This window comes from Puma concolor, chromosome B2 (assembly GCF_028749965.1).
Source record: "Puma concolor isolate L17-30 chromosome B2, mPumCon1.1.hap2, whole genome shotgun sequence".
Classification (NCBI taxonomy): domain Eukaryota; kingdom Metazoa; phylum Chordata; class Mammalia; order Carnivora; family Felidae; genus Puma; species Puma concolor.
The window spans coordinates 33,336,263-33,356,788 of NC_141671.1; the positions used below are offsets into that span (position 1 = coordinate 33,336,263).

The window sequence follows — 20,526 nt, forward strand, 5'->3', positions numbered from 1 at the left end:
GCATTTTTAAATTCATAAAATAAAGCACGTGAATTACAAAGGAAAGCAAGTGCTTTGAGATACAGCTATCAAAATATTGAAGAAAACAAATTAGACACGCCAGTTAGATATGGGCCTTTTTATTAACACATTAGATAACAAACTGGGCCAGGGCTATAATTAGTACCACGATTTCCAAGTGGCAATGAACGTACCTGGCATTTCGCGATTTCTGTAACACCCATAAGGTGATGTGAAAACATCTGTGATATGTAGTGGTGACCGAATCACAGGTAGTGCTGATTTTTTTCTCACTGAAGGAAATGCTGCATTTTTAGTTAGAGGTTGGTAAAACCAAAGCCGTGGATTTTGCCTACCCTCTGTCCACGGCCCCGGCCAATCTCTGCGAGTCCCTGGGGGGTGTCTGTGGGTCCCGTGTGAAGAGTCGCCGCTTCGGCTGACTGAACCCAGGGATCACTCAGGGAGCTCAGGGCAGTGGCTGTTTACAAACTGGTGAGCAACCATCACTGCTTTCAGCAAGTATTGCACTGGGCGCTGCCTCTGCCGAGGGGGGGGCGGGGAGCACGCTTTTCCCTTCGGCCGGCAGGGAGCTCACGGGCCGCCCGTTCCCCTCGCCTGTGCTGCAGGAAGACAAGCAGCATGCTGGAGGTGGACGACGAGGGTGGCCGCATGTTCCTACGGGTGCTTATCCACCTCAGCATGCACGACTACGCGCCGCTGGTCTCGGGGGCCCTTCAGTTGCTCTTCAAGCATTTCAGCCAGCGCCAGGAGGCCATGCACACCTTCAAGCAGGTGCTGCTCCTGTCTGAGCCCCCTTGCCCTTGGGGAGGGGGAAGGAGGCCCAAGGGGGCTTCCCCGGGGGGGTGGCCAGAGGACCACCTGGCCCTGGCACCGAGCAGGCAGGTGCGCTGGCCGGGCGCTGGCCTGTGCTGGGCACCGGGGGGTTGACCGTGACGTAGATGCTCACAGCTCAGGGGAAGTTCAAGATGCTTCTCTGGGGTTCTTGGCCTTGCTGAGCTCCTTAAAGGTGAAGGCCAAGTCTTGGGCCATCTTTATTTCCTCTCAGCCTGACTCAAGGCCTGTCACTTTTTATGATGTGGATGGCACTTCATAGTTTAACAAACTACACCATGTGCACGTTTGCTAAGTGCTTCAAATCACGCCCGGCGTGCAGTCAGCCCTCACTAAGGTGACTGGTTGTGTCCTCGCCATGTTGTGTGGTCTTGACAGCTCCCTGGGAAACGGGACTGGCATTTAGCGAGGGTGTGCCAGACACTGAGCCTTGGCCTCATGTTAATGGAATTCTCGGGGCAGCCCTGGCAACGTGGTTACTACTCTCCTGTTTTTTTAGAGGGACACTGAGGCCCAGGAAGCTTTCCCTCCTTACCCACTGACCAGAGCGAGCGAAGTGGGAGCCGAGGTTCAGAACCCTCTTTCAGCCAGCATTCAGTGATGCCAGGATGCTTTGTCCTGCATTTGGGGTCCGAGTGACCAAGTGACAGGCCTTTGCAGCACAAGTCAATGAGTCGCTGAAGCCAGGTGATGGGGCAGCTCATGCCAAGGAGTGCAGGGAGGCCTTCGGCCATCAGGGAAGGCTTCCTGGAGGTGGTGGACTATGGCAGGGCCATACACATTGAGTGGGAGCAGAGGCAGAATGGAGATGCCAGGACCAGAGGCCGGGGCATCAGGCACCGGGGTTCTTTGCGAGGCAGTGGACCTGGGGGCACCCGTCTCACCAGGCAAGCCTGCCTTCAACCTTCAGGTGCAGCTGCTGATCTCAGCTCAGGATGTGGAGAACTACAAGGTGATCAAGTCGGAGCTGGACCGGCTGCGGACCATGGTCGAGAAGTCGGAGCTGTGGGTCGACAAGAAGGGCAGCAGCAAAGGCGAGGAGGTGGAGGCAGGTGCTACCAAAGACAAGAAGGAGGTGAGCGAGGTCGTGGGGAGCTGGGGAGACAGGGCTTCCAGTGAGGGCGGGGCCTGGCTGACCCCCATTCCCTGTGTCCGCAGCGGCCCACAGATGAGGAGGGCTTTCTGCACCCACCTGGGGAGAAGAGCAGTGAGAACTACCAGATCGTCAAGGGCGTGAGTGGCTGGGGGCCCCGAGGACCCCCTGGAGGCTCTGGGGCCTGGCCTCTCCTGCCTCCCCACTCTGCCGGCCACCGGTCCTCAAAATTGACATCCTCTGGCTTTTCCTGTGCATTAAAAACAGCCCTGCCGAAGTCCAGATGGCGTTATTTTAAAGCTGAAGGAATTTAATGAAATTCCATTTCACAGTCATATTGTTCTATTTACTTTTATGGGTGGGATTGGGTTTTTAGTGCTTCCCTGCCTCGTTGCAGTGATCTGACTCCGTGACCGCGGCCTCCTTCCCCCTTCCTGTCCCCAGCGTGAGCTGGGACTTGGCTGGGGTTGGCCGGGGACTCCGACCAGCCTGAGCGGGGCCCTGGGTGGAGGGGGAGCTTGAGGAGGAGGGGAGGGGCTCTGGGCTCACCCCCCGCCCTCCCCAGATCCTGGAGCGGCTGAACAAGATGTGCGGTGTTGGGGAGCAGATGAGGAAGAAGCAGCAGAGGCTGCTCAAGAACATGGACGCCCACAAGGTCATGCTGGACCTGCTGCAGATCCCCTATGACAAGGTGACCTGTCATCCTCTGGGCAGCTTCACCCTAAACCCCAGTCTAACCCAAACCGCACACTAACCCCTGATGCTAACCTAACCCTGACTCTTGACCCCGACCCCAGCTTCTGTTTCCCTCTCTGGCTTCATCCTGATAATCTCAGCTTCACTGTAACCTTTGGCCAGCCTCCCCTTGGTCCATGTGACCCTGGTCTCCCCTTGACCCATGATGTCAGCAGGCTGATCCCTGACCCCTGACCCCTCATACTGACCCCTGACTTGGATTCCACACCCTGGCCTCGCTCTGCCCTCCTACCCCGACCTGGTCCCTGACTCCAAATTGAGCCTCATTTCAGCCTTTGACGCCCACACCTCCCCTTGACCAACCTTGATCTTGATATGTCTCAAGCCTCACACTGACTCTTGAGCCTGACACCATCCCAGCGTTCACCTGACCCTGACCCCTCAGCCTTGCTTCCCCGCTCCAGCCTCGCCTCAGCTGCTGACCCTCAGCCCCTCACACATTTCCTTGTCCTGACCTGGAGGCCCAGCTTTCACCTTGAACCTGGCCTCCTGTGGTCCCAATCCCGACACCCGATCTGCCCCGACACCCGTTGAGCTCAGGGACCAGGCCTGGCCTCACCTCGTTCCTCCCCTCTCCGTGCCCAGGGTGATGCCAAGATGATGGAGATCCTGCGGTATACGCACCAGTTCCTGCAGAAGTTCTGCGCGGGGAACCCCGGCAACCAGGCCCTGCTGCATAAGCACCTGCACCTCTTCCTCACACCAGGGGTAAGGACGCCAGGTGGAGGCGGCTGGGTGGAGCGGGGCCCAGATCCCCCTTTCTGACGGATGCCCTCCCCGCTAGCTCCTGGAGGCAGAGACCATGCAGCACATCTTCCTGAACAACTACCAGCTGTGCTCTGAAATCAGCGAGCCTGTGTTGCAGCACTTCGTGCACCTGCTGGCCACACACGGGCGGCACGTTCAGTATCTGGACTTCCTGCACACCGTCATCAAGGCCGAGGGCAAGTACGTCAAGAAGTGCCAGGACATGATCATGACGGAGGTGAGGATGAGGCCGCAGGGCACATGGGAACTCATGGGTGGTGGCCACAGAGAGGGAGCGCTCAGGAGGCAGGACCTGGAGTTGGAGGAGTCAGGCAGTGGGGTCACGAGAGGAACGCTGAGGGTGCTGGAAGGAGGAGGGAAAACTAAGGTCAAAGAGGCCGGTCTAGTAGAACTCAGACAACAGGCCTGAAAGAGCTCAAACATGCATTCCTTTGTTTATCCTTCTATTATCATGTACTTAAAAATCATGAAGCACCTGTTCTGTGCACGTGGGGGAAGGCACTGGGGTGTGAGCTCAGGGCGGGGGACCACATCCTTCGTACATGGGCCCCAGCATCGGGCACATCGTGGGTACACAGTAGGCCCGTTACCTGAAGGTATGAAGGGTCGAGGGCTGAGTCTACATCTGGAACAGACGTGGACTCTGCCCTGGAGCCTCTTACCGCATGGTGTGGGGGCAGGGGAGAAAGGAGCCCGGTGGAGTGAGATGAGGGACCTAACAAACGAGACGCCCTGTTCTGGAAGTGCTGTGCGATGCGAATTATGAGTTGCTGTTATTATATTACTGTGAATAACATAATTGCTGACACGAGAGGATGCAGCATGTGCTCTGTGAGCCTTTAAATTACACACTGTGGGAGCACTGGTGGGGGTAGGGGGGGTGAGCCAGGCAGGGGTGGGATTCGCAAGGACTTCCTGGAGGAGGCACCTCTGAAACATGCCTGAGTGGGACTTCTTTCCTTAGGGGAGGAGGGGGGCACTTTCTGGGTCCAGGGTTCGGCCCTGATGGCAGAGGGCCCGAAACATTAGCCTACGGCCTCGAGGGCCAGGCAGGGGGGTGGGGTTTGCCTGAATGTCAGGTGAGGGCTGAGGTCAGAGTCCCCATCTCTCTCGGGTAAACCTAGGGCCTGCTGGACTCAGGGGGTCTGATGGGGCACCCCTCCTGCCTTCAGCTGACCAATGCAGGTGACGACGTGGTCGTGTTCTACAATGACAAGGCCTCACTGGCCCACCTGCTGGACATGATGAAGGCTGCCCGGGATGGTGTGGAGGACCACAGCCCCCTCATGTATCACATCTCCCTGGTGGACCTGCTGGCTGCCTGTGCCGAGGGCAAGAACGTCTACACTGAGATCAAGTGCACCTCCCTGCTGCCCCTGGAAGACGTGGTGTCTGTGGTGACACACGAGGACTGCATCACTGAGGTCCTCTGGGGACTGGGAGAGGTGGCTGGGGTGGGTGGGGACGGCCGGGGTGGGGGAAGGGTAGAGCCAGGCCGAGGCAGCCTTTCAGTCTTGCCATGGCAGGGCAGGAAGAGGTTGGTGAGGGAAGTGGGGGAGTGGCAGACATGGGGGCTGGTAGGAGGGGTGTGGGGAGAGGAGCAACGGAGAGGTCAGGGGAGAATCCGAGTGCAGAGAGGGAGAGCCTGGGCCGGCGGTCTTGCTAGCGCCCCTGACCTTGCTCCGGGCTGTGCAGGTGAAAATGGCCTACGTGAACTTCGTGAATCACTGCTACGTGGACACAGAGGTGGAGATGAAGGAGATCTACACCAGCAACCACATCTGGACACTCTTTGAGAACTTCACCCTGGACATGGCTCGGGTCTGTCCCTGGGGGGTGGGGCGTGGGCTTGTGGGTGCGCTGTGCTGGGCAGGGGCGTGGGTGGGAGCCCTGGCAGCCTTCGGGGCGGGGGGCAGGAGCGGTGGGGCCCCCCCAGGCATCTCTCTCTCCCACCCCAGGTCTGCAGTAAGCGTGAGAAGCGCCTGGCTGACCCCACCCTGGAGAAGTATGTGCTGACTGTCGTGCTGGACACCATCAATGCCTTCTTCAGCTCTCCGTTCTCGGAGAACAGCACCTCCCTGCAGGTGAGCCGCTCTTGCCCGCACAGCTTTTGTGTAGCGAAGAGGGAAAAGAGGGTATATATTCCCGTTTGCTCGTGGTACATAAAGACGTAGCAGAAGGACATATACAAGTGTGTTAATTGCATATGCTGTGTAACAAATCACCCTAGACCTTAGCAGTTTAAAACAACAAACATTTATTCTTCTGTAATTTCTGCGGGTCAGGAATTGCAGTGGGAGCAGTACCCTAGAACAGGAATTCGTAAATTCACTAGGTATGACGGATCCCAGGGTGGTGGGGGGCAGCTGGCAGCACTTACTCCCCAAAGACAAGATGGTCATGCCTACCTCAGTGGACAGCAGAGTCAGAGCAGTAATCCAGAGGGTCCGATGTACAGAGATCTTTGGTGTTTGGCTTAATTGATCAGGTGCCCCTAGGACTGAAATAGACAGCCTTTTGAAGTCTTACTTACCTGTATCAGCAAAAAAGTTCTAGGCTAGCGAACAGGAGTTTGTCTTAAATCACTGGAAGAGTCATGGCCCCTTAATTGATTCCCAGATTCTCAGATGTCATAGCCCAGAGCCTCTTGAAGGAAAGAGAGGCAGGTTCCCTTTAGGAGGGAGCCTATGACAATACCTAAATCCTAAAGAAACACTGGATGGACACACAAGTGACCAAGAAAGGGGCTACCTATAGATGGACTGAGGGTGGAGCAGGTCCTGGTCTCAGCATGGGTGGGTTTGTTTTGACACACATATGTTTGCGCCCTGGGGCCTCTTTGGGACTATGGGTAATTGTATCAATTTTCCCCACCTCTCATGAGCCCCAGGGCAGAGTGTGGGAGAATGGAGCTGATGGGGTCATGGTTGGCTGACACTTCTCGAAGTGTGCCTTTTCATAGCATGCTTTGGGTTTTGAACCATGTAAATACATCAACTTTCCACAATATTAATTTATTAAAAACTTTTTTTAGAGGAAAGAAAAGGCCAGCAATAGGACTAGAAGTCCCAGGTCTGGACTTTGGGGAGTTCTCACAGGGCTGCCACGTACAGTCGAGCAGGTTGTGCACTGCCGAGAGGAAAGGGAGTACCTTTTTCCGATTGGCACAAAGACACATGGTAACTGTTGGAGGCCTTCTTCCTCTATCGTGCCCATTCTCAGTGGGCCCTGGTCACTGGGCCTGGGGCTTTCCAGGTTGGAGGGTGGGTCGGGCTGTAGCAGTAGGCGTATTGCCTCTTGCAGACACACCAGACAATCGTGGTGCAGCTGCTGCAGTCCACCACACGGCTGCTCGAGTGTCCGTGGCTGCAGCAGCAGCACAAGGGCTCCGTGGAGGCCTGTATCCGGACCCTCGCCATGGTGGGTGAGTGCGCCAGGGGCACTGGCTAGCTCCAACCACCCCTCCCCTCCCTTCGCCACAGGGACGCCTGCCCTCAAAATAAACACGTTATTCCTAAGCTCACTTGTCGTCTGCTTCCAGGTAGTTCTCAGTAGGTCCTTCTTGGTGTCCGAGTAGCATCTTAGCAATTGAGAGAAGCTGTTCTCTGCTTTGAGCCGGTTCCCCAGAGGAGAATGCTGGGGGACATTCCCCAACCGAAGTTGCCTTTGCTTGCAAATGGTTTCAGGCAGAAGGGCAGCCTGTAAGATTGTTAGGGAGCATTGGGGAAGGGGAGGGGTCAGAGTGGAGCCAGGGTAGAGTCAAAGAGGCAGAAACTCCCTCTTTTTACCCAAAAAGGGGGAAGAGGGCACCTCAGCCCAAGAGAGGGCCGGCGTGTACCCCAGAACCTTGGTTAGTTCACCCTGTGCCCTGGTCGAGCAGCCCTGAGCCTGGCCCCTCTGGCTGGTTGAGGCCTCCACCTGCCCCCCCGCCCTCCAGCACCCCTCCTCTCTCCCCCCAGCCAAAGGCCGGGCCATCTCACTGCCCATGGACCTGGATGCACACATCAGCTCACTGCTCAGCAGCGGCACCAGCTGTGCAGCTGCAGCCCAGCGCAACGCCTCCAACTACAAGGCGACCACGCGGGCCTTCCCCCGTGTCACGCCCACCGCCAACCAGTGGGACTACAAGAACATCATCGAGAAGCTGCAGGTGGGTGTGGGGCTGCCTGGCATCTGCCACGAGAGCTGCTTTGGAAGGGCATGTTCCGGGGAAGCATCCCTTCCTGTGTTGCCCCCGCTCCCCAGGAAGGAGTCCTCTGCTAAGGGCAGGCCAGGGGCCGGGGACTGAGGGGCATCCTTCCAGGGGAAGCCAGGAGAACCCAGGCACCTGCTAGTGGGGTTGGTGCTCACGGAGGGGGTCAGGACAACTCTCAGTCCTTATAGCCCCTTCCTGTTTGTGCAACACATTATTGACACACACACTTCTGGGGGGTGTGGTGGCTTGCTATCCCCACGTGGCGGGAGACCGAGGCTCAGAGAGGGTGAGGGTGAGGGGTTTGCCTGGGTCACACAGATAGACGAGGGGCTGGGTGAAAGGGCAGGGCTTGTGGCTCCCAGCCAGGAGCTCTGGGCAGACAGACATCCTGCATTGTTCAGGGTGGTTCCGTGGGTCCAGGGCCCCTCAGACAGGCTCAGAGAAATCCGTGGGGCCCTTTGGTGTTGGGATGTGGGGAATGGCGGTCAAGCCTCACTCATCTCTTGGCCCTGGATGGCCTGCACCTGCCCGGTAGTGACTGTGCCGTGCCCGCTCCAGGACATCATCACGGCCCTGGAGGAGCGGCTGAGGCCCCTGGTACAGGCCGAACTGTCCGTGCTGGTGGACGTCCTGCACTGGCCCGAGCTGCTCTTCCTGGAGGGCAGTGAGGCCTACCAGCGCTGTGAGAGTGGGGGCTTCCTGTCCAAGTGAGTGCGATGCCAGCCCGGCCGGTGGGGGGGGGGGGGGGGTGGCAGGTGCGAGGCAGCCTGTGACAGGGAAGGGCCCTGCGGGGACTGGACAGCCTGCGGGATCAGAGGGCCGGGTGTGTTCCCGCCCGGCACAGTGCAGGGGAAGTGCCTGGAGGGAGGCATCAGAGGCTGCCCCATGTGTGCCCTCCTTCCTCACTGGCCAGGCTGATCCAGCACACCAAGGACCTCATGGAGTCGGAGGAGAAGCTGTGTGTCAAGGTGCTGCGGACCCTGCAGCAAATGCTGCTCAAGAAGGCCAAGTACGGGGATCGGGTGAGTGGCCAGGCGGGCTGGACACCGTGCAGGCCCGGCCGCAAGTGCCAGGGGCTCGGGGCTCGGGGCCAGGACTGTCCGGCCAGGGGTTAAATGGTGAAAAGTGCCACTGTGGGCTCTCGCTCCCTGTCCTCCAGGGCAATCAACTGCGCAAGATGCTGCTACAAAACTACCTCCAGAATCGGAAGTCCAGCTCGAGGGGGGACCTTCCGGACCCCATGAGCCCTGGTCAGTACCACCTGCCCCCTGGCTGTGCCTCTGGGTGACCCTTTGCCTAGGCCCTGGGCCCCCCTTCTGCTCCCCTGCCCCACCGGCTCCCCTCACGTGGGTTCCCCAACTTCAGGCCTGGACCAAGACTGGTCAGCAATTGCGGCCACCCAGTGCCGGCTGGACAAGGAGGGGGCCACCAAGCTGGTATGCGACCTGATCACCAGCACCAAGAATGAGAAGATTTTCCAGGAGAGCATTGGCCTGGCCATCCGCCTGCTGGATGGTGGCAACACGGAGATCCAGGTGTGGACTGGGTGGGGGTCCTGGGTGGTGCCTTCTACGAGGAGGTACAGTGTGCCCCGTAGCTGGGGCCGCAGGGCTAGGTGCTGGTGGCCGGCACGAGTCTGGCTACCCGTAGGCAGTCCCACTTCCCATAACTGCCCCCCTGTCATGTGGCCTCTTTTCTATCCACGCAGACCACCCTGTTCAAGCCAGGCCTGAGCCTGTCTCCCCACCATGCTGCCCACATCACATCCATCATTCCTGCCTCTTGGCCTCTGCTCAGGCTTGCTTCCCTCCTCTTCCACATCCTCCTCAGCCTTTGGTGCCCAACTAAAGGACTGCCTCCTCTGAAAAGCCCCCTCTGATTGCTTTATCCCCATTCATTCATTCATGCATTGTTTCAGTAAGTCCGCACCGAGTGCCTTCCATGGCCTGTCAGTGTTCTAGGCACTGAGGATTCAGTAGTGAACAAAAAAGACAAAATCCGTGTTCTCTTGGTCCTGTATCCTAATGAGGACAACAGCCAATAACCGTAATCCCCACATAACATGGAGAGCATGCTGGACAGTGATGATGGAGGCGAGGGGCCTAGGGAGTGCTGGGACAGGGATCAGGGTCGTGTCCTGGAAAGGGGAACATTGGACCCAGAGGTGAGCATGTGGACAGGCGAGCGCTGTCCTGGGAGAGCAGGCAGCAGGTGCAAAGGCCATGAGGAGGAAGTGGCTGATGTGGCTGGAGAGGGCAGAGGAGTGGAGAGTAGTGGGCCCTGGGGTCAGAGAAGTGGCAGGCCATCGTGTGGCCTCATGTGAGCTGTGAGGCGTGGCTTTTCCTGTGAGTGAGATGGGGCCGCTGCAGGGTTTCAGGCAGAGGAAATCCGAGACTTAGACTTCTGAGGGGCGTCTCTGCTGCTGTGTGGGGAGCAGACAGAGGGCCAAGGGCAGATGCAGATGGGGGTGAGGAGCCTGGGGTGGGCCTCCAGCATCACATGGACAGCAGATACAGACCCTTCCCCTCTGCCTCCACAGTCCTGACTGACCCTGCCCCAGCCTTAGTCCTGGGGTACGTCTAGGGGCTTGTCTGTGGTCCTGCAGGTGCTTTTCCCTGCAGCACAGGATAGAGCCCTCCAGGGACCCAGCAAGGGCTGCTCAGAGCCAGGCCCGTGCTGAGGCTGTCCCTCATCTCACCATCTGCCCCAGAAATCCTTCTACAACCTGATGACAAGTGACAAGAAGTCAGAGCGCTTCTTCAAGGTGCTGCATGACCGCATGAAGCGGGCCCAGCAGGAGACCAAGTCCACGGTGGCCGTCAACATGAATGACCTGGGCAGCCAGCCGCGCGAGGACCGGGAGTCGGCAGACCCCACCACCAAAGGTCAGAGGTCACAGCAGTACAGGATGCTGTACTGGGTGCTGGGCCAGGGTCAGAGGCTTCAGGGTGAGGGGGGTCACGGGGCGAGATCTGCAGGCAGGGGCCTGGGGGTGGGAACGCAGGGTCCGGTTACTTCCGGCAGCCCCAGCCTTACCGGGCTTCGCCCTGCAGGTCGCGTGGCCTCCTTCTCGATGCCAGGCTCCCCATCCCGCTATTCCCTGGGCCCCAGCCTACGCCGGGGGCACGAGGTGGGCGAGCGCGTGCAGAGCAACGAGATGGGCACGTCCGTGCTCATCATGCAGCCCATCCTGCGCTTTCTGCAGCTGCTGTGTGAGAACCACAACCGTGACCTGCAGGTGAGCGCCTGCCCCGCCCCTCCCCCAGCCAGCACGTGGGCCCCCCGCCCTTCCCGTTGGTAACGCCCTGCGGCGCTCACCGTCGTGGTCCGTGCAGGCCTCTGCCTCCCTGCGGGAGTGGTGCCATGTCCACCCTTCTGTGCTCTGCAGAACTTCCTGCGCTCCCAGAACAACAAGACCAACTACAACCTGGTGTGTGAGACACTGCAGTTCCTGGACATCATGTGCGGCAGCACCACCGGTGGCCTGGGGCTGCTGGGGCTTTACATCAATGAGGACAACGTGGGCCTTGTCATCCAGACCCTGGAGACCCTCACTGAGTACTGTCAGGGCCCCTGCCACGAGAACCAGGTAAGTCGCCATGAGAACCAGGAGCAGCCGAGGGGGAGTGTGGAGGTGTGGGTGGGTGGAGCAGGCTGGGCAGGGGAGACAGTGAGCCTCCGGAGCGCCACTGTTCTGAGGGGCCTGGGCCCCGTGTCTCCCACTGCCTCCTGCCAGACCTGCATCGTGACGCATGAGTCCAACGGCATAGACATCATCACGGCCCTGATTCTTAATGACATCAGTCCCTTGTGCAAATACCGTATGGATCTGGTGCTGCAGCTTAAGGTGGGGCCCGTGGCACTCCACGTGAGTGTGCATGGGATGCGTGTGCACAAATGCACGTGACGCGACCTGTGTTGAGTGTGCATACTGGGGTGTGTTGGCATGTTTAATATGTACGTGTCAATATGCATACGTAAATGAATGTGTGAGCAAGAGTGTTGGACGTACACTTTAGGAGCAGACGTGTTCTGGGTTTATCTGAGGGTCTACCACGTACGTGTCCGCTTTCTGGGGATTGCGTCTGCTTGCCATGGGGTGGTGGTGAAGACAGCTAGTGGGTGGGCTGGATTTGCAGGACACTTCTCAGCAAGTCCTGGGGGCCAGCGGGGATGGGAAGGTTACGGCGCATCTTGCAGGCCAGGAGAGGCTATTATGGAGGAGACGGTGGAAGAGGTTGTTGGGGGGCATCGTAGGGGCTCTCAGACTGTGGCCTGTCCCCCTCTCCCCACCTCTCCACAGGACAATGCCTCCAAGCTGCTCCTGGCTCTGATGGAGAGCCGGCACGACAGTGAAAACGCTGAGCGAATCCTCATCAGCCTGCGGCCCCAGGAGCTGGTGAGGCTGGGGCCAGGGGTCAGGTGGGAAGACGTGCCTGGCTGGGGTGTAGGGGACCCGGGATCGGGGCATTCCCTACGCGCCAGGAAGGCGGCAAACAGGCCCTGCCCTGCCAGGTGGACGTCATCAAGAAAGCCTACCTGCAGGAGGAGGAGCGGGAAAACTCGGAGGTGAGCCCACGGGAAGTGGGCCACAACATCTACATCCTGGCGCTGCAGGTAGTAGCCTCACCCCTGGCTCCGCCCCCGGCGGTCCTGCCCTCCCCCCCACCCCAGCGACCACGCCCCGTGACTGCGCCGCCCTCTCACTCAGCTCTCCAGGCACAACAAGCAGCTGCAGCACCTGCTCAAGCCAGTGAAGCGCATCCAAGAGGAGGAGGCCGAGGGCATCTCTTCTATGGTGGGGGCGCGGGGACAAGGCTGGGTGTGGGGCGGGGCTTAGGTCTAGGGGCGTGGCTTGGCGAGAGATTGGATGGGCTGGTATCTGGGGGCGAGGCTAGGAACTGAGGGAGGGGATGAGGGCACTGCGAGATCGGAGGGCCGGTTGGAATACGGGATGAGCCCGGGGGCAGGTCCAGGAACTCTGGGCGGAGCACGACTCGGGGGTGTGGCCTGAACCTGAGTAAAGGGCTGGAATGGGGAGGCGGGGCTCAGGGTGGGAGGAGCCGGGAGGGTGGGCGGTCCGGGGTGAAACCTACGGGTAGAGGTGGGAGCCGGGTTGTGGGACGGGTCTGGAAGCCTGGAGCTGGAGCCGTGGGTGCTGAGGGGCCTATAGAATTGTTTCGACAGGCTTCTCCCCCCTTATCCCCTCTTTCTTCTGGGCTGCATCCTAGTTGGAGTAGGCTGGGTCTCGACTGACAGGGGGGGACTGGAGCAGGTAGGGCTCTGGTGTGAGGTCTCGCGGTGGAAAGTTGCGGGGCCTGACCTCGGCGGCCCCTCTACCTCCAGCTCAGCCTCAACAACAAGCAGCTGTCCCAGATGCTCAAGTCCTCCGCGCCCGCACAAGAGGAGGAGGAGGACCCCCTGGCCTACTACGAGAACCACACATCCCAGATAGAGGTGGGGCCCGAGGGCAGTAGGGGCGCTGTGAGTGAGGGCCTGTGAACTTGGCCCTTGAGGGCTGTGGCCTAGGTGTGACCACATGCCTGTGTGCACCCAGATCGTGCGACAGGACCGCAGCATGGAGCAGATCGTGTTCCCGGTGCCTGGCATCTGCCAGTTCCTGACGGAGGAGACCAAGCACCGGCTCTTCACCACCACGGAGCAGGATGAGCAGGGCAGCAAAGTGAGCGACTTCTTCGACCAGTCCTCCTTCCTGCACAACGAAATGGAGTGGCAGCGCAAGCTCCGCAGTGAGGACCCCCGCGGGGCGGGAGGGCAAGGCCCCCTGGTGACCCCCTTACCTGCCAGGGGGGGCTGCCTCACCCCACCCCACCCCAGGAGGGCTCCAGTCATATTTTCCCCCTGAAGCGGGGCCTGGAGCTTGAGCAGGTGCTGGGGGCCCCAGAGGGGGAGGCCATGTGGGATGAGGGGACAATGTTAACCAGAGACCCACCCACATCTCCCCCAGGCATGCCACTGATCTACTGGTTCTCCCGCCGAATGACCCTGTGGGGCAGTATTTCCTTCAACCTGGCAGTTTTTATCAACATCATCATTGCCTTCTTCTACCCCTACATGGAGGGCGCATCCACAGGTGGGGACACAAGGCTGGCAGACTGTGGCCCTGGAGACCACCGTGCCTCCTCCCAGGGTTTGGGCAGAGCCTTGTGGCCAGCCAGGCTCTGAGGGGACCAGATGCAGAGTGGGGGAAAGGCACCCCTGCACTACTTTCTGGGCTTTGCACCCCATCATGGGGGGAGAGACAGATGGGGTCCAGTGCGATGACAGGGTCCTTGACCTCGAGACAGTACACGTCTCTCTCATACACACGGGCACACGCGCGTGAGCCAGAGCTCAGCTATGATAGCAGCAGCTGGATAGGGCCTCTCCTGCCTTAAGCCTAGACATGCAGGTGTGGTGGTGCAGGAGAGGCCCTAATACCAGGTGACCAAGAACTTAATAGGGAAGGTTTCCGGGAGGAGGTGGCTTCTCGGGGTCTGTTGGGGCTGTGGTGGGCTTCAGAGACCAGTGCTCACCCTGCACCCTGGCCCCCAGGCGTGCTGGGCTCCCCACTCATCTCACTGCTGTTCTGGATCCTCATCTGTTTCTCCATCGCGGCCCTGTTCACCAAGCGCTACAGCATCCGCCCCCTCATTGTGGCGCTCATCCTGCGCTCCATCTACTACCTGGGCATTGGGCCCACACTCAACATCCTGGGCGCCCTCAACGTGAGTGCCAGAGGGAGCCCTCACCCTAGACCACCCTTGGGGCTCATGGCGCCATTGGACCTCGGGCTGGCCTGCTGCCTCCCGGCAGCCACTGCTCTGCCCTAACCCCCCTGTGCCTGTGTCGGGATCAAGCTTGTTAAAGCTCCATGGTTAGGGCCGTTCTGTGCCTCCACTGTCCCCCGGGACGGCCTGGGGGCAACCGGCACTCAGAGATAGCCAGCCAGAAGTCACTTTGGGGCACCAGCTTCAGGGCTGCTGTGTAGACGGTGTTAGTCGGGCACTGCCCAGAGGCACTGTGTGTACTGTAGACGTTAAAGATTTGTATATTATGACAATTCCTGACAGCTGGAAATAAAGTACCCAGAGCAAGGTGGGGGGAGACCCCTTTTCCGAACTTACCAAGTCACCGTAGAGGCCAAGGTTGGTCTGCTTGGTCTGACTCTATCTGTATCTCACTTTCTTCCTGGAACCAGGGGCCCACGGGGCTCCTCCCCTGTTCTATCCAAGAGTCCAGGTACATTTCTGGAGACATTTTCATTAATGCTGAGCCTGCCAGGTTGGGCAGGACCAGCTCAGATCCACTCCGGGCAAGGGCTGGCCTCCGAGCTGGTCACTGGGGGGGGCAGGGCGGCAGGGAGTGGAGATTCAGAGTGGGCCGTGGGGCACTGATCCCCATGCCTTCTACTGCCCCCAGCTGACCAACAAGATTGTATTTGTGGTGAGCTTTGTGGGCAACCGCGGAACCTTCATCCGGGGCTATAAGGCCATGGTCATGGACATGGAGTTCCTCTACCATGTGGGCTACATCCTGACGAGTGTCCTGGGCCTCTTTGTCCACGAGCTCTTCTACAGCATCCTGGTGAGCCCTCTGGGGGCTGGGGCTGGCAGGGGTGGGGGGGTGGGTGGGGGTGGTCGGGGCTTCCCTCAAGTTGCTAGTAGTTCCCCAGTGCCAGTCTCTCTGTCCCGTCCTCTTGCTGCTGGGCTGGGAGGGCTGGATTTGCAGAGTCCTCCTCTACCTGGCCCCAGCCCAGCCTTCAGGGCCCTGACGGCCACTCCCGGCCCCCATCTGGCTCATCTCCCCTGTCTGGTAGTGGTTTTAAGCTTGGACTCGAACCAGACTACCTGGGTTTGCATCCCAGCGTGGCCCCTACAAGCTCTGTGATTTGGGGCAAGTTTCTTAACTGCCCCGTGCCTTCACTTCTGTATCTATAAAACGAGGATGATTAACAGCACCCACCTCCTAGAGTGATTGTGAGGCTGAAGTGAGCCAACGCACACAAATCACACAAAAAATTCTTCCCCCGGGTGTGGTGTTTGCCTGCCCATTCGGCCCTCACACCTTCTCCCGGGCCACTCCCTTCCCTTGGCCTTAGAACTCCAGGTGCCTCTGAGCAGCCTTCCCCGCCAGGCCCACTAGGCTGGTTCCACCTGCCCAAGCACAGACCCTCCTGGAGGAGCCTGTGGGAAACCACTGGGAGCCGGGCAGCCCTTGGACCCAGCGGCGTCTGCAGCCCCTCAAGGCCCTGTCCCTGCCCTGCAGCTCTTTGACCTCATCTACCGGGAGGAGACGCTGTTCAACGTCATCAAGAGTGTGACTCGAAATGGCCGTTCCATCCTGCTGACCGCCCTGCTGGCCCTCATCCTGGTCTACCTCTTCTCCATCGTTGGCTTCCTCTTCCTCAAGGATGACTTCATCCTTGAGGTTGACCGGCTGCCCGGCAATCACTCTGGAGGTCTGGCGGCTCCTCTCCTGGGAGGGTGTGGGGGCTGAGAGGGGCTGCACAGATGACCCGTGTCAGGACCAGGCGCCCTGCCTCAGTTCCTCCTCTTGGGTCCTGGGGCGGGGGTGTTTAGTTCACAGCAATCTGCCTCCCTTTGCCCCGGGACACACCGAGGGGGTGGGAGAGCCTTGGTCTTCTGCTCCCTGAGGAGCCACCTGCTTGCAGACCTGGCATCCATCTGAAACTCAGTGTTTGCAGGGGCTGCCTGTGTGCCAGGCTCAGGGGTGTGGACCCCCCCCCCCCTTCCTGTCCTTTGTGCATAGCAGGGGCATGAGGACCCTTCACGTGTAGCCTGACAAGGGGGAGCTCGCAGGATCAGGGAAGGCTTCATGGAGGATGTGGGGCGGGGGTCACAGCGAGGGGAATGATGGCCATTGGACTTCCTGGTGACCTCACCCACGTCCTCTCTAGCCAGCCCCCTGGGGATGCCACATGGAGCTGCCACATTTGTGGGCACGTGCAGTGGGGACAAGCTGGACTGTGTCTCAGGGGTCTCAGTGCCTGAGGTCCTGGAAGGTGAGGGCAGTGTGTCTTGGGCACCTGGGGCAGGGGCGCAGAGGCGGGTGGCTTGGCCTGGGTGTGAACACATACTCCGCTTGTAGGGAACGAAGAGCTGGAGAGCACGGAGCGGGCCTGCGACACGCTGCTCATGTGCATCGTCACTGTCATGAACCACGGGCTGCGCAATGGTGGTGGCGTGGGCGACATTCTCCGCAAGCCCTCCAAAGACGTGAGCATCCCCTGCCCCGCTCCCAAATCCACGTGGCCCGAGCCCTGGCCACGTCAGCCACTGCGAGGTCCTGCTCTCTGGTCACGGTCACGGCCTGGGGGAGCAGCTCGGCCCCCCTCCCTCTCCGATGTTGTAAGCCCCCACTTCGCATCCCCTCTCCCTGCTTGGCCACCGGGTCCAGTGCGCGGTTACATGGTTGTTGAGCTTCCCCACCCCCGTCTGCTCACTCCTCCCCACCGGCTCCCTGTAGTTGCTCTCAGGAAAGACCTTGGCAGCCGAGCTTTGCCCAGGCTGGGGAAGGCCTGAGTCAGACACCGGGCGGATCCCCGGCTGCGCTGGCTTCATCTGCGAGGCAGAGCCCCGGCCCACAGCAGGGGAGGGCAGGGTGGGGAAGCTGAGTCTGCTCCGTGAGGACGCCTCAGGATTTGACTCAGGCAGCCAGGCATTACCAGTACTCAGTCTGTCCTCGGCCACATGGGAAAGCCGCTTCCAAGGTCAGACAGTGTTTCTAGAATGTGTGAGGCCAGGCGTCCTGAGGGTGGGGCAGAGGCGTTCAGAGCTGGCTCTGTCCCCAGCCCAAGGTTGGGGCAGAGACAGGCCTCGACCTGCAGCTCAGTGCCCCATGCCAAACTCTTATCACAGGGTGCCGGCCTCGCTGGTATCCTTTCTGAGTCCGCTGTCTCCTAAGCCACACTCAGGGCTTGTGATTGTACTTCTCACTGCCCACAGTGAGGCTGGGTCTGCTCTGCCTCTCTCAGGGCCCCGGGAGCCGGGGGCCTTAGTCCCCCTCTGCTGAGGGCAGAACCTCCTCTGTCACAGCCCTGACCCCTGCCTGAGTCTGGCTTGCCTGGGCGATGGGGCCCAGCCTCCCTGCTTCCCCCCCTGCAGGAGTCCCTCTTCCCAGCCCGTGTGGTCTACGACCTCCTGTTCTTCTTCATTGTCATTATCATCGTGCTGAACCTCATCTTTGGGGTGATCATTGACACCTTTGCTGACCTGCGCAGTGAGAAGCAGAAGAAGGAGGAGATTCTTAAGACCACGTGCTTCATCTGCGGTGAGGCCCCCTTACACCTTCTCAGTTTCCAGAGGAAACCGAAGCCCCCCAGTCTCTGTCCAGGGCTTTTCCCACTCCCGGTGTGAAGTCCCCTCCCCACCCACTGCAGGCTAAGGAGCGGGTGGCACCTGCAGGACAAATCCCTTATCAACTGCTCCTGGTTGCCGGGCTCTTGGGATTCTGGCCACCGTGGTGCTGAGCTGCCCCGGTGGGAGGCTACAGCTGTGGCAGGGCGGGGTCACCACGGCTAAGTGGCTGGTGCTTTAAATAGAAGTGACCTAAATAGCCCAGGGTGGGCTGTCACATGCATTCACCAGTCCTTTTAGCCCGGGGAACAAATGCCCCCACTGCCCCAAGAGGCGGGTGTTTACTCTGCCAGGTGGCCCCACGGTGGCTCTTGGAGCCTGATGGTTTCGTCCTCACCCTCTGCATCGTCAGGTCTGGAGAGAGACAAGTTTGATAACAAGACAGTGTCCTTTGAGGAACACATCAAGTTCGAGCACAACATGTGGAACTACCTGTACTTCATCGTGCTGGTCCGCGTCAAAAACAAGACGGACTACACGGGGCCTGAGAGCTACGTGGCCCAGATGATCAAGGTGTGGACCCCGCCCGGGAGCAGCGGCCGCCGGTCGGGGGGGGGGGGGGGGGCGGACAGTCACGAACCCTTGTGGGAGGGCCAGCTGAGGAGCAGCTGGGGGCAGCCCTCACCGGGGCCCCGCCGGCTGCCCGTGCTACCTACCGAGGGTCCTCGAGCTCTTCTGCATGGCCTCTGTTGTCAGGGAAAAGCCCACAACAAACCTGTCAGCCCCAGAGGACGTGCGTGGTGTCCCCAGGCCCGTGGCTGCCCGATACCTAGGAGGTGGGGGAGCAGGCAGACCCTGTCCTGGGACTGCTGCTTGGGGGACCATTCTGAGGGAGCCTTTTCCAGCTCGGCAAGGGGAAGGGCAGCTTCCCGGAGTTTGGATGGTCCAGGCTGAGAGGGAGCCTGGAAAAACTTTCAACTATCAGACTTCGGAGGAATCAAAGTTACTCCGTCCAATTTCTGTAGTGACTAAAAGGGAGTGAAGGCAGTGAACCAAAAAAACAAAAAGGTCTCATAGCTTTTCGGGTAAAGGAAGCCCCATCAGTTCCACTCAATGTAGTGCATCTTCAGATTACTGCACATCAGATAAATTGCAGGCTAAAAGGAAAGACCTATGGGGTGGGGGGGAGTTCTATTTGTTTCTTGAGTGTATAATTGGAACTGATCTTGGAGTGCAGGTTTACCTGTTGGTCTGAGAACTCCCAGCTTGTGACGAGGAGCCAGAAAACTGGTGGCCCCCTCCCACTCCTTCTCGGTCGTGGGAAACGTGGCCTTGCCTCTGAGACACGTGTCGGATGCCAGCCATCCCCGGCGGCGCCTCCCCTCCCTCAGTGTGCCATCTGTCCGACTCGCATCTTCCTGGGGCGTGGGGCGTGCGTGGCAGGGTGGGGCGGAAGGAAGGCAGGCGCTTCAGGGTCTGCTGCAGAGCCCTCCTCCACCTCGCAGGGTGTTCCGAGTGTAAACAGATGGTGCTGATACTGGCGAGACTTGTGGCCGGCTAAAGGAAGTTAGCCTGTCACAGCGTGGTGGCCTCAGCGCCCGCCGAGGGTTCACTGCCAGCTCATTCTGGCTCCGGGGAGGACCCCAGTCAGTTCAGATTTTCCCATGACACAGCCCTGGGGAGGAATGTGTCCAGGGTGTGACGGCGGGTTCCCCCTCCATGACTGCTCTTCTAAATGAGGCCTTCCTAGCCTGGGCCGGAGCTTGCTCATCCCACCGGTGATTTTTTTCAGAACAAGAACCTGGACTGGTTCCCCCGGATGAGGGCCATGTCCCTAGTGAGCAACGAGGGGGAAGGGGAGCAGAATGAGATCCGGATTCTTCAGGATAAGCTCAACTCCACCATGAAGCTGGTGTCCCACCTCACCGCCCAGCTCAACGAGCTCAAGGAGCAGGTGTGCACCCAGGCCTATCCTGGCCCCATCCTTGGGGTCCCACGCCGGGCAGCTCCAGACCAGACCATCCGTGGGAGGTCACAGCCCAGCCTGCCATGGGGGAGAGGGGGAGGGGACTGGGGCCTTCATGCTCCTTCCTTTCCTTTGTGGGTCTGGGGTGGAAGACAGGTTCCAAATACGCTCTCTCCCCCATGGGAAGTTAGACTGAGGTTGGCAGCTCCTGAGTCCACCAAAAGACATGGCCAAGTGGACCTCTGCTACCGGTGTGAGGGGTCCTCCCCCTCGTTCACCCCTACTCCCAGCAGCTGCTCGGGGGCTCTCTGAGGGGCTCACCGCTGATAGGGGATGTCAGGGCACCCTTCCACTTCTCAAGATCCCCTCTTGCCCAGAGCACCCTTCTCTCCGTCCGGAGTGACTAAATGAGCTCAGGCACCCCTCTTTTAGGTGGGGTGTTTCCCAGCTGCACCAAATCAGGGGTTTGTGATGCACTAATTGAGGACAAGCGTTTGGGGCTGACATCCTCAAGGCACCCTGGGGGGGGGGGGGGGCTGTGGCCTGCTGCCAGGGCTGAGCAGCAGCTGGGTCTGAG

The 20,526-nt window shown here is 59.8% G+C and overlaps 1 protein-coding gene across 3 annotated transcripts in view; it reads left to right on the forward strand.

Annotated features, from left to right (window-relative positions):
- ITPR3 (inositol 1,4,5-trisphosphate receptor type 3) overlaps nucleotides 1-20,526 on the forward strand; it is a 67,372-nt gene that overhangs the window by 45,871 nt on the left and 975 nt on the right. For 2 of the 3 annotated variants that reach the window (XM_086706611.1, XM_086706612.1), the window contains exons 25-57: nucleotides 627-792; nucleotides 1,763-1,927; nucleotides 2,011-2,085; nucleotides 2,511-2,636; nucleotides 3,287-3,409; nucleotides 3,486-3,686; nucleotides 4,642-4,893; nucleotides 5,165-5,290; nucleotides 5,428-5,553; nucleotides 6,773-6,893; nucleotides 7,429-7,619; nucleotides 8,223-8,371; nucleotides 8,578-8,686; nucleotides 8,824-8,914; nucleotides 9,030-9,199; nucleotides 10,375-10,549; nucleotides 10,718-10,902; nucleotides 11,053-11,253; nucleotides 11,401-11,511; nucleotides 11,968-12,063; nucleotides 12,180-12,281; nucleotides 12,376-12,462; nucleotides 13,011-13,121; nucleotides 13,222-13,414; nucleotides 13,633-13,758; nucleotides 14,220-14,392; nucleotides 15,087-15,251; nucleotides 15,933-16,125; nucleotides 16,585-16,689; nucleotides 16,776-16,903; nucleotides 17,792-17,957; nucleotides 18,396-18,556; nucleotides 19,776-19,937. In XM_086706611.1, coding sequence (XP_086562737.1) covers nucleotides 627-792; nucleotides 1,763-1,927; nucleotides 2,011-2,085; nucleotides 2,511-2,636; nucleotides 3,287-3,409; nucleotides 3,486-3,686; nucleotides 4,642-4,893; nucleotides 5,165-5,290; nucleotides 5,428-5,553; nucleotides 6,773-6,893; nucleotides 7,429-7,619; nucleotides 8,223-8,371; nucleotides 8,578-8,686; nucleotides 8,824-8,914; nucleotides 9,030-9,199; nucleotides 10,375-10,549; nucleotides 10,718-10,902; nucleotides 11,053-11,253; nucleotides 11,401-11,511; nucleotides 11,968-12,063; nucleotides 12,180-12,281; nucleotides 12,376-12,462; nucleotides 13,011-13,121; nucleotides 13,222-13,414; nucleotides 13,633-13,758; nucleotides 14,220-14,392; nucleotides 15,087-15,251; nucleotides 15,933-16,125; nucleotides 16,585-16,689; nucleotides 16,776-16,903; nucleotides 17,792-17,957; nucleotides 18,396-18,556; nucleotides 19,776-19,937 — 4,831 coding nt within the window. The other variant, XM_086706613.1, reaches the window with a different exon arrangement.